The sequence below is a fragment of the Nycticebus coucang genome, chromosome 20, assembly GCF_027406575.1.
Source record: "Nycticebus coucang isolate mNycCou1 chromosome 20, mNycCou1.pri, whole genome shotgun sequence".
NCBI classification, from domain to species: Eukaryota; Metazoa; Chordata; class Mammalia; order Primates; family Lorisidae; genus Nycticebus; species Nycticebus coucang.
The window spans coordinates 53,280,074-53,293,586 of NC_069799.1; the positions used below are offsets into that span (position 1 = coordinate 53,280,074).

A 13,513-nucleotide genomic window follows, 5' to 3' on the forward strand; every position below is an offset into this window, starting at 1 on the left:
TCATTTTGTAGGCTTTTAGCCATTTCCTTTGCAGAATTTACTAAAATTGTTCTTTTTCTAAGAATAAATAGTTAAAAATTAAGAAAACATTTGGAATGGACAAATGGGACGAGTAGTAGGGAAATTTGGTTTAATGCATATTAGGATCATCTGAGCACTTCCATATATTTAAGCAATATGTGAGTGGGGCAGTAATGGTAAAGTGCTTTATATAGCACGTAATGTCTAAACCGGACATTATTATTGATATTATTTTCTCTTCCTCCTCTTCTTCCTCTTTCCTTGTCTTCTTTTCCTCTTCCTACTCCTGTCCTTCCTCCTTGTTGTTTGCTATGTTTTGAGAAGAGACTAGGGAATAAAACATTGAAGAAAATAATGCATGATCAATCTTTGACCTTCAAGCTTGCTCTCATCCTGGGTTGATGATTTTTCAGAAATCTCTTCCTTCCTTCCTCTTCTTCAAAATAATATTGTATAGAACCCCTTGTTGTCATGAGAAGACTGAAGAATGGAGGCCAATCTATTGTTCCCAGATGGTTGGCATTTAGAGATTGAGTCTAGGAAATAGAAAAAAAATGCAGAGGGTGCCAAGAAAATGTATACAAATTTTAAGAAAGGAAAAGAAAATGTTAAAGTTGTAATACTCAATATATACTAAGAATAAAAAATGAATATAAGCCACGTTGAGCACCTCTTGTAATTGTAGAAGTCAGATGTGACTTGAGTATTATAAATTTAATGTAGTGTTTTTCCTTCCTTAAAATGTATGTCCATTTTTTGGGGCACCCTCTGTGTGTGTATAGACTTTGCCTTCGAAGCGTCTCTTCTGACGTGTAGCATTTTTTGATTCCTCGGGGGCAGACATGTATTGGGAAATGTCAGATGAGATGACCTCAAACCCAGGAACGAGTTAGTTGTAAGAACATGAGTCATCTACTTAGGAAGCCAGGTTACCACCTGTATTCAGACATCTTTGCAGATAGTGGAATCAAGAGCTTGCTACTCTTGAATGTCCCCCAGGGCAAGCCCTCTCTCCTGTGACGTGTTCCCAAGGAGCGACATGCTGGAAGATGTGACTGGGCATCAGGTTCTTGTGCTTCTCTCCTGCGTGGCTTCGTTGGATCCTCTTGTTTGAATTTGCAGCTCATGTCAATCTTAATATTTGTTTTGAGTCACATATGCTGGCCTCTAATTTGCAATTTACATGGAAGATGGGACCCTATTCAAAGCCCTGCTCCCGCTGCCTTTGTGCTGTTCGCCTCTCTTCACGCAGTCATTAGACTGAACAGCATATAATTAGGTAACCCATGGAAAGCGTGGATTTCTGAAAGGTTGCCGTTCTTTTCAGAAAGTAAGGGTTTCCATTTTTTTACCCTCATTCTTTTCTAAACAAAAAGACATTTCCCCCCTGTCGTTTTCCTGTGAATATAGTAACTTAGAAACAGTTAGTCTCGTAGGTGGGTAATAATTTTGGTTTGTTTTCACCTGAGAGCCGGTTTTTGTTTACACAGCTTGTATTTAACTCAGCGTAGGCTGAGGTTGATTCGCTATCATTTGCTATCATGAATGTGTTGGTTTTGGAAGCCAGTGAGATTGGTCTGTGTTAAAAATCCCTACAGAATGAAAATCCACCCAACATAATAACTCAGTGTCCAGCTTCTTTTTAATGGTTCTTTGACTACCTGGATGCATAAAGTCTACCTGAAATGACTCATTAAGGGAGACCATGAAAGTATAAGTACTGAAGAAAAGTGGAAGGGACAATGATAAGGTACATCAGTAGGACCCGGAACACTGGCTCGTAGCAGTCCACTGGGGAATTCATTAAAATCAGACTCTCAGACCCACAGGCCAACATCCTGTTACAGAGGAGTGTGGATGGACCTCAGGAATTTCTAAGAAGTACCCCCAGGTGATACTATTGTAGAAAAGTCTGCAGGGGCATTAGAAATACTTGTTGTGTACAAGATGTAATTATTGTAATTGAGCATTTTGTACAGACGTCCAGAGATACATTCTGTGTTCTACCTTTTTGTGCTCTGAAAAAATGAAGTTGGGTTTTAAAAATGCCCATCCTTACGCACCTTGCATTATGAATTTAACAGTCGGTCCCTGGGATATTTCCAGGTAGAACCACCTTTGACAAATACTGCTTCAGCTCATGACAAATCTCAAGAAACAGACAAGCAGAAAGACTGGTGAGATGTTGACCACGGGACATTATATGGGTTCAATTCTGGCCTCTCTTCCCACTTGTCAGTTGAGTTAACCTAAATGACTAATGCAACCTAAAATACATTTGCCAAATGTATCTCTACTTTTCATACTTTAAATCTTTACTTTCCATAGTTTGGCTCACATCTAACTCACATTCAATGGCAGAATATTCCTTAACATAGTAGTTTTTACTTTGGGAATATCAAGTTCTTGCAGTGTTATTTATTAGGTGGTAAAACTAATGGTGCCCAAGACTAGGTCTCCTTGTGCTAGAACTTGAAAAGTCCTGAACTTGAAGGGTATCATTGAAAGGGCCAAATCTGGAGAATTACAGAGCTATATCACCTGCTCCCTAAGGGAAGTGATTTTCAGTATCCTTGTGCTGAGCCTTATCTTGCATCCACTGGGGGTTGAGACTCCGTGATGGGCAAAGTGAGGGCTGTATGTAAATATAAACATATATACTTTGACAAAAGACATGCTAATAAAGTGTATAAAATCCTTTCAGATTTATTCTGTGCCTCATTCTTTGCTTATATTTTTAGGTAGTATAAATTATGTTCAAACATATTAATATCCTTTTGAGACTTAAGTATAATATAAACAATTAATGTACAGGTATCTATGCAAATAAATGCTATGCTACAAAACAAAACAAAACAAAACCCCCAACAAACTTAAGGCCAATAGACTCTCTTAGCAAGGATAAATAATGTTATGGGCATGAAGGCTAGTTAGCCATATTAAGTCACTAATTTGTTTTTTTTTTTTCAACCCAAACGATCTCTGATCAGATTTCTTACAGAAAAGATGTACAGGACACCCACACGTACAGTGCGGAGCTCAGCAGACCGGATATCCAGATGGCAACTCAGATCTCCAAGATCATAAGCAATGTAATTTCTCTTTCTTAATCTTGAGCAGAAATGATTTCTTTTTTTATATGAGGGTACAAACGATTAGGTTACGTTTGTTAGGTAAGGTCCCTGTTGTAGTTGTGGACTGTACCCAGGAGGTCCTTAGATCATGTCTGTAGTTGGAAACACATCCAGATTCTTATTTTTGTAGGAGGGAGAGCACAGCTTTGGTAATTGGAGGGTTAATTTAATTAGTGTCATAAATCAATCTGAATTAATGCTATCTCAATTTTTTCCCCCTCAGTTATCCATTTGATTATGTTGATTATTTGGGGGATATGCAGAAATGACCCTAACTCAACTTGACTGTAGCTAGTATAATCATACGTTCAGAGAAATAAGTATTATTTTGGTATAAGATCGCATCGGATGCCCCAGCCTAAGAGTCATGGCTGTTGGTCATCTGGTCCCATGTAATCTCTCACTGAGCCCACTGTGCTCGATAGACCTTCTTCTGGCCTCGATTCTATTTTGCTGCTGGTAATTGTACAGATTTTCTTCCACCAATGCTTACCCAAGTGACATGGCTACTTCTTGCTTTCTCTAAGATGCCCTCCTAGACTACTACCACTTTATTTAAATGTATGGAAAACCCTGGTTAAAAATGACGATTTAACTTGAACTAAGTATTGGCGTAACGTAGGTCCAACCCACCTCCCCCAAATCATCAATTACTAAATTCAACTGCATGGCAATGAAACATGGTCAGACCATTTCCTGAAACATAAACAAAACCTACCTGTATTCATTAGAATGTGGGATATCCATTATCCAGAGATTTTCTTCCTAATATTTTGTGTCAGTATTTATATGTAAGTATGAAGACAGTGATGAGTGAATAGGAAGCCTCAAAATTAGTAATAATTTTACTACAAAAAGTAGATTTATTTAAATAACTATAGAATAAAATCAACGCCTTCTTTTGCAGTCAACATTTTAGCATTTGGTGTATTATAAGGATTTTTTTTTTTTTAATGGGCTGAGGATCTATTATATTTTATTTGGCTAATGTCAATGTAATTCTTCATTGGAAAGTAGAAAAATGTAACAGTTTCTTATTTTTTTTTTCATTTTAGGCAGAATATAAGAGAGGGCAAGGAATAATGAATAAAGAGCCTGCTGTAATTGGAAGACCAGATTTTGAACACGCTGTGGAAGCTTCTAAACTTTCTAGTCAAGTAAGACTCTCACGATGATCCCACAATGACTTTATTCAGAGATTTTGTTTCTAGCAGCAGGGAAAATACTGCGCTTTAGATAATATCTTTAATTGTAAGAATAAACAGAGCTAATGTTTCTGAATCCATTTCAGATGGGGTTATAATTACGAATTTCAGTAAAGGGGAAAAAAATATTAAGTCTAATTTTAAGCATAAAACAAAGTTTTCTTTTCTCCAGGGTCAAATCTGAACCTGCTTCAGTGAGTTTGGCCATGGGGTCCACATTTTTGTGGATTTCCAGAGGCCACCAATAGTCATGCTAAATAATTGTATTTTTATCTGTACACTTACGCACAATTTTTAACTGAGTAGTACGTGGTTTTCCCAATTTTTGAATAATCACAAAATTTTTAAAAGGTGATGAAAATGAAGAAAATTTTGCAATCTATTGAACATTTTGAAATCTATTGAAGAACATAAAGTAAGATCATAAAAGTATGAAGACATACCGTGTTTTTGGCTGAAACTACCAATTAGTTAAAAATGTCTTCTGCTGTAATTATCATATACTATGTAAATGCCATGCTATTTTAATGAGAATCCAACAGGGCTTTTTTTTTTTTTTTTATAATATTGATGAAAAGGTCTTACAGTTTGAGAATAGTCTTTAAAAGTATGTAAATCAAGACCAGTAAAAGGGAATGTAAGTTACAATAAAATACTAGAAAACCACTGGAATTAATCAGTATGGGATTAGTATAGCAAGAGATAAAATAATAAGTAGGATAGAGTAGGGGGGTCCTGAAATAGATTCTAATAAGTCTAAGAATTTAATATATGATAAAAGTGTTGATTCAAATCAGTGGGAAAGGTTGAGCTAGTTAATAAATGGTGCCGACAAAACAGTCCATCCATCATGGTAAAAACAAAATTGGAGCCAAATCCTTAAACCATGTACAAAAATGAATTCCAGGTGGATTAAAGATATGAATACAAACTGTACAATTATTTTAAAATCCTAATTGAAAATTCAGGAGACTCTGTATACCGCCTCGGTATAATGGCCTTATTCTTAAACAAGACCAGAGATCCAGAAGCTATACTAGGTAGGCATATTGATGATATGAAAACTTTTTAATGGAAAAGGTAACATCTGCAAGTCAACAATAATGTTATCATGTAGTAGTTTCTGTACATTTATGGCGTTTTCCACTTTGAAAACATCCATTTATCAAGTTGCAAAAGTCTTAAATTATATTTCAAAATGGAGAGGCATAAATGGTGGAAGGCATGAGATCTACCTGAAGAACATGAAATTCCGCACAGAGGAGACGTTAAGTTACCACCTTGACTCTATTATGCCCTTGACTCGAGAGTGTCGATACTTGAGGTTATAAATATGTTAATTCTTTCAAGATTAGTTTTGAAAACCCCATGCCATTCCAATTGGAATGGAAACAAGGTTTTAAAAAATTTAAATGACATTAAATATTGGAATAAATAAGATCGAGTTTATACTGAGAAGGGTGTGTCTGTGAATAGTTTTTTTTAAGCATGTAAAAAGGAAGAGCAGCAGTGTTCATATATTTAGGAAAGTATTCATGATGCCCATGATGAGAACATTTTATTATCTATAATACACAGAGAGAAGTTCCTTAAAAGGGAAATAAAAGAGTCTAAGAAATCCCGTAGGAAAAGTGACCAATGTGGTAAGTGGACAATTCACAGAGGTGCAAATATAAATGGCCAGTAAACCAATAAGCAGGTAAAAAGATGCTGAAGCTTATTAGTAGAAAGAAACTTGCCAGTAAAGTGAAAGCAAAATGTTATTGATGCCCACAGCTTTCTATGACTTGTTCGTGTGGAGGAGAAGGACTTGGATGGTTAGAAAGTTTTTGTGAAGGAGGTGGGCTTGAGCTGAATTGCATTTAAAGGGGGAGAAAACTCTGCTCAAGGGAAAGTCCCCAAATTAAGCCTCAGAATGAGAATGTCATGGGACATTCTCCTCCAGTGGAGGCTCAGAGTGAGAGGATGCGGTTGTGAACACACACAGGTGTTTGGGAGTTTAGATACTGGGTGATGATGGATTGGTCAGTGTTGGTTTGATTTTGGTAATGGGTTGTTACTTAGTGAAGTAGGACTGCTCTGTTTTATAGATACTTTTCCAGTATTTTTATTTTGATGAAATACATACAAAATTTACCATCTTAATTTTCGGGGTACACATGTTTTGTTTATATGCTTTGTTGTTGTACAGATTGAGTCAAAGTTGTAAGTGTATCCTTACCCCAGCAGTGGGCAGGGTACCCAGCAGGTCTGAATTTGCCCATCCCCTCCACCCCTGTTCCCCCCAGCTCCATGTTCCTTGAGGTTCACTTCTCTATGTGCACTGAAGTTCCAACTGGCTATTGCATCTTAACCATTTTTAAATGTGCTATTCAGTGGTATTAAGTACATTTATCATGTCATGCTACCATCACCACCGTCTATCTTAAGGACACTTTTCCTCATGTAGAAGCAAAACTCTATACTTATTAAATAATAACTCTCCATTTCCCCCTTTCTGGAATAGTGAATTCTATAAAAGAAAAGTAATATCAGAGTGTAATCATGGGAGCATTTTAGAGTCGAATTCCAAAAAGAAAATACCAGAACTATTTGTTGCCATGTTAACTGTAGTGCCTTATGTAAGAAATAATCACTGAAAATTTGAGAGAAAAAGTATATATACACACACACATATATATAAAGTCATTTTTTCAAACATTGAGGTTAACAAGGAGTTCTTTTTTCTTTTATCCTTTTTTCAAAGATCACTGAAAATTTTGAGCGAAGAAAGACTGTTAAAAAAAAATACTACTTAAGGAAGGTTAGTGCAGCAACGCTGGGCAGGAAAAATCTGACTTTTGAAAGAGGCAAAAGTCACAGAGGCCAGCCGGGCGGTGACGGTGGTAACCCACACATGAAGTGATCAGGGCCTGAACAGGTGCACCCGCATGAGGGTGAAACTGAGGCAGAAGGAAGCACACCGGGGAAAGGTAAAAAGGAGAGACACCAAATGTCATTTGTCTCATGTTAATTGATTTAGAGATTACAAGGTGCTTTCACTTTGCCACTCTGGAGGCTACTTTTGCACAAGAGATTGGGTGACACTCTCTTTAAAGATGGGATGTGACCCCAAGCTCTTCTTATTCCAAATAATGCTACTTAAGAGCCAGGGGTCATGGGCATTGCTTTAGATTTCCAGCGAAGCTACACGACTTCTTGCAACTTCACCCTTTTCTAGGGACAAAATGTCCCCATCAATTGCACAGGAGAGCACGCAGGTTCTGGAGAAGCTGTGTGGATTGGGGTAGTGGTTAAGAAAAAGGGCCCTAGAACAGGACCGTGGCATTAAAATCTCAGTTCTGTTGCTTGCCAGCAGAGTGACCTTGGACAAATTGCTTAACCCCTGTAGCTTCAGTTTTCTCGTTTGTAAAATGGGAATGACAGCAATACTATCTCCTTCTTAGGGGTGTTTTGAAGGTTAAATGAATTACTATAAGTAAAACTTTTAAAAGGTGCCTGGCCCACAGAAAAAGATGACATAATTTTATAGGAAAAATTTTACTGTAGATATTCATGATAGTTTTCTAGTCTATATTTTCAGATGAATTCATTTACAGAACGAAACAAGAATAGGAATCCTGGCTCTTAGATTCTGGTTTTAAATTCATTCCATCATAATCCTATGTGACAGATCCTAGGAGAAAATTTTGATACCCAAGCTTTTATTTTTACATTTCAAATTCAGTCCACAAAAATCCTATCATTTGATCCCCACTTGGGCTTTTAAGCAGATTTTTCTTTTTTGATCTCAAATTATTTAGTAACTGAGTGATCAGATGCTTAAGCAGATTGTAATTTGCAAGTTACATTATATTTATCATCATTATTTTCCTTGACATTCTTACTGACCTTATGGTGTATAAACTTATCAGAGAGGGGGAAAGTTGGGCAGATGAATAAACAGGATTTCTGGAATGAACTTGGTTTGTTCCATTTGTTTTTTGTTTTTCCTTTTCTTTTGAGACAGAGCCTCAAGCTATTGCCCTGGGTAGAGTGCCGTGGTGTCACAGCTCACAGCAATCTCAAACTCCTGGGCTTAAGCGATTCTCTTGCCTCAGCCTCCCAAGTAGCTGGGACTTACAGGCACTAGCCACAAGACCTGGCTGTTTTTTGGTTGCAGTTGTCATTGTTGTTTGGCAGACCCAGGCTGGATTCAAAGCCAGCTTTGGTGTATGTGGCTGGTGCCTTAGCCGCTTGAGCTACAGGCACCACATCCATTTGTATTTTTAGGTGTATCAACTAGAAATAATGGCAGCAAGTGCAGTTTCTTATTTTCTTGGACAACTTTGAACTTCGGGTCCTCTCTTGCTTCTAAACTAATGACAGAGGCACATAAATGCATGGAAAGGAAATGATTTAGGAATTTAATAAGCAGGAAAATGGGGAGGAAAAAGATAGTGCCAAGAGCATTTTGAGAGAGGAGGCAATGGTCATGGTATGTACGGGGAAGACTTGTCTGAGGACAACGCCCACCAAATAGTCAGGGTTCTCACAGATCGCCTGTAAATTGAGCTGTATCGGATATTACCTGGAACAGGTAATGGCAACATATATGAAATCCTTCTTATGTTAACTTGGAAAATAGCTTTGCTCCCATAGCCATAAACCTCCCTTTTTAAATTTAGAACACACAGAAAATTATCGTAAGATCCTTAAGAACAATTAGTGAAAAAAAAAAAAGTAGAATATCATGTGCCAAGAAAAAGAGATTGACATATATGGATCCCAAAGATAAATGCAGTAGTTGTTGAAGTCAACAGCTTAAAAAATTCATCCGACATCGTATTACTTGGAATTAGTCTAGGTGATAAATGAATTCTTTGTTTAGTTTTGTCACTTCCAGAAACAGCTCTGTGGTATATGTATAACCATTAGTATTTGTTTTAGAATTACATATGTTATATCGATAAGAACAAATTTTACCCTGAAAATGACATCATAGCGATGAAAATTTAGGAATAAGTAAGTGTCCTTAGAATATAAGGGGTAATAATTGGTTTGGAGACTCTCCCATTCTCCCTTCCCACAAACACTCCCTCTGCCAACCTCCTCACACCCAAGTATCAGCTTAAATGTCACATATCCCTGACTTGCCAATTTCAATGGGGTCTCTCTCATCTCCTTTATTCTCTGCTCTTCTTCTTGATAGTTCTTGACAGAATTTGTACTAGTTGTATACAACTGTGTTGTGGGTTTCAAAAGTTTACTTCACTTATCACATGGTGGGCTTGTGGAGATAGAGTTTATATGCTTTTGATCCATCATTATGGAGTGATACAGATTAGGCTGCCAGTAAATATACAGGGACTGATTAAACACATTTTTCTCTGGATCATTAGCATTTGATACAAAGTCGGTAAGATGCTACTTTGTTAAAAAAAAAAAAAAAAAAGAATGGAGATATTCCATATAACATTCAGACAAAAAATAATACTGATTTTATAATGAGTTCTATGTAAAAGTCTGTACTATTTTCCTTGACAGCTTTCAGTTTAATTTCATCTAGATTTGGAGAGAATCGATACCTATAGATAAGTAATGTTGTCTCCCTTGCTTGCTTTTTACTTTGAATGATAATTAAGGTTGCTTATCAAATTTTCCATTTCTTTCTTGACATTTGTTTGTATGGCTATCATGGAAGGTTTTCATTCAGAATCTGCTGTTTCTCTGCCTTTGGGGGGCTCTTTCTGACGTCAGTGTAAAGTGCTGCGCAGCTCATGGTGAAAGCTTTAACTTTGGGGATTGGAAGTTTGTCTTCACACCATGGAGACACGGCTCTGTCCAGATCAGTTAGGAGGAGCTAGTTTAAATGCTATGACTGTTCCTTGACAGCACCAGTGTTTACTCCAAGTATGAGCCTCCGAGAGTCCTGCTAAGCATGTTAAAATTCTGAAGAACATTTTTAGGAGTTTGATCTCATACACCTACAGAGTATTATGAAAAATATGGTAAATATCAGAAGCCCTGGCTTTGCTGTTCATAATGTAAATGAATCAATCACATGAAGTAACTTGATTTGTTTCCAGAATAATTGATCTAGTTTTTTTTTTTTTTAATTTCAGGATCTTAGGGGTTACACATGTTTTCTTTACTTACTTTATTTTTATACAAATTGAGTCAAGGATGTAAGCACACCCTCCACCCAGACGGTGTGCACCATACCCAATAGGTGTGAATTTACCCATCACCTCTGCCCCCTTCTTCCAGCTTGATCTTCATTGATTTACTTCCAAACGTGCACTTAAGTGCTGATCGATCAGATCCAACCTGCTATTGAGTACCCGTGTTTGGTTTGCCATTTCTGTGATGTTTCACTTAGTTGTAAGGAGTAACATTGTGTTTTAAAGCCACAACACAGTTACCTAGCACCATTTCTTTCTTATGCAATCTTAAAACCGGGGGGTGGGTTTTGCTCTGTGGTTGGGTAACTAGGTATAGTCAAGGAAAATTGTTGCTTGGAGCTCTCTTGGGAGAAGCTTGAAGACACTCAAATGTGTGAACAGCAGGTTGAAAATAGGATAAAATGTTGAGTATATCAGTGTCGTTACTGAGTGAAACAGAAGATAAGAGATGTAGCGCATTTTAACAACTTGGTTATTTTCTCAGTTCATTTATGTGCCTACTTACAAAAAGAGTAAGAAACAGCTGTGTGTCAATGCTTGGTCAATGTATTTTTTTAAAAATATAATGCGGTTTGTGGTTAGTTAATGAGGAAAATTCTTGTGTGTTTGTTCCTTAGGCATCTTGGAATCAAATCACTTAGAGAATTGAAATTTAGAGTAAGGTGCATCTCACGACACATTGATGCTTCTTACATTCAGGATACGAGTGACAGATTTATTACTGTTTTTTAGAAATATTCAGATGTCTTCGACTTCTAATGGTGTGACTTGAGATTTTTCAACTTTACGCTGGTGTGAAAAGTGAAACACATTCCGTAGATTTGGAATATTCAGACCACAATCTTGTTTTTTACTTACAACACAGTATTTAGTAATTTACACGAGATGTTCAACACTTATAAAATAGGCTTGGGATTAGATGATTTTGTGCAGTGGGAGGCTAGGGTAGGTGTTCTAAGCATGGTTAAGGTAGGCGAAGGTAAGATATGATTTTCAGTAGGTTAGATGTACTATTATAAATGCATTTTCAACCTAATGATATTTTCAACTTATGGTAAGTTTATTGAGACGAAACCCCATTGTAGATTGAGGAGTCTCTGTACATTTAAATCAAGCAAATGCCCGATTTAAGAACAAAAAAGAAGATTTTCAACTACCCTATGTGTCACCTCTGCTCCTAGTGTAATGGTGCTGGGAACCTCAGGGTTTGCAAAAACACTCTGCTGGGCCCTCTATGTGCACAGTTTGAATAGCCTATTTTTGCTATTTGGCTCATAGAGTCTGTTGGTGAATCTGGCTGAGTCAGAAATGTCCTTTCAAGGGAAGTCAATTAAGGAGTACACTGTCTTTGTTGAGAGAATTCCCTTTAGGCACTAAAAGTTAGAGCTGATGATTAAAGTACGGTGAAAAGCAGAGAGGTGGATAAGATGTGAAGTGTGTGGGATCGAATGGTTACAGAAGACCAGGCAGGGAAAGCCTTTGCTTTGGAGCCAGCTACTTGTATAAAACAGTGAAGGAAATCCAAATGTATTCCATTTATGATTTTGGCCTTCATTTCGAGACATAAAACTATAAAAAACCCCAATTTTTCTTTTTTTTTAATGAGGTCTTGGCAACTGGTTCGAGGAAATTTATGAGGCAATGTGAATATCAAAGTTATTATCAAATGGAACCACAACAATAACCAAAAAATTTCCTGTAAACCATCTTGAAATATTCCCCAAATGCTGTATTTCCCCCAAGATTTTTACTAGCTTTCTTCGATAGGTGCCAGACAATTGACTCTGAAGGAGACCTTTGTCCTGTCTGTATACATGTTTGATTAACACAAATGATGGTAGGCATCCCCCAAATTGCTTTTTAATAAGGGTCTTGGCAAGGCAGATCTTTTAGATACGTGAATAAAGGCACATTATGAGAATGTTGTAAGAAAACAGAAGATTGTAAGCATTATATTGTTGGGAAAATATTATGAAAGAACAAAACAACTTACTTTTTTTTTTTTTTTTGAGACAGAGTCTCACTATGTTGCTCTTGGTAGAGTGCCGTGGCATCACAGCTCACAGCAACCTCAAACTCTTGGGCTTGAGTGATTTTCTTGCCTCAGCCTCCCAAGTAGCTGGGACTACAGCTGTCTGCCACAACGCCTGGCTATTTTTTTGTTGTTTTTGTGGTTGTCATTGTTTAGCTGGCCTGGGTTGGGTTCGAACCCGCCAGCCCCGGTGTATGTGGCTGGTGCCCTAACCACTGAGCTATGGGTGCCGAGCCAAAACAACTTACTTTGGTTTTGAAGTCTGGGAATACTTTACTGGCTATAGAAAACCCAGAGAGTGTGAGATGTGAGTAGTTAAAATTTCTGGGTCTTTTTGTAGAGTGCTTGTATTTATATTACGATTAGTTATCATAACATATATTCACAGAATTCTTCATATGTGGAGAAAAATATTGTAGAACAAAATAAATTGATAATCCTATTTTGGTTGTTCTATTTTAAGAAGAGAAAGATAATTTAGAGTGAATATTAGAGATGATTTCCTTGATGAATAGATTATAATGCATAGAAATAAAAAAATTGATGTTAAATAGACCTGGGAGATTTCAGAGAATGTAATTCCTAAAACTAAATTTTCAAAAAAAAAAAAAAAAGTGAAATACGGGAATAATGAGAAAAACCATAGTGCAGACCATGCTCTTTATTTAACGTAATTCCTTTAGGAAAATTCATATGCAAATTCTGGGGCCTAGGACCATTTTCTAAATGTGGCAGACCTTAAAACATTTGTGGTCACAGCTTCTGATTGATCATAAATTACAGGAATGCAGAAGTGGAAAGTGACATTTAAAAATCTTGGTATTTTAGTGCATAATTCTCATTAATAGGATTTGAGTTCATGCCTAATTGCATTTATGATCAATGTTCAAGAAGGGCTTTCTTGTTTTTGTTTTGTTTTTTAATATTTATGCCTAATTAAGCTTTATTGAAGAATTT

At 36.9% G+C, this 13,513-nt stretch overlaps 1 protein-coding gene across 1 annotated transcript in view; it reads left to right on the top strand.

The window, feature by feature from the left end:
• NEBL (nebulette) overlaps positions 1–13,513 on the top strand; it is a 177,916-nt gene that overhangs the window by 77,903 nt on the left and 86,500 nt on the right. The window contains exons 9-10 of the mRNA XM_053572933.1: positions 3,012–3,113; positions 4,211–4,312. Coding sequence (XP_053428908.1) covers positions 3,012–3,113; positions 4,211–4,312 — 204 coding nt within the window. The remainder of the gene's footprint in view (positions 1–3,011; positions 3,114–4,210; positions 4,313–13,513) is intronic.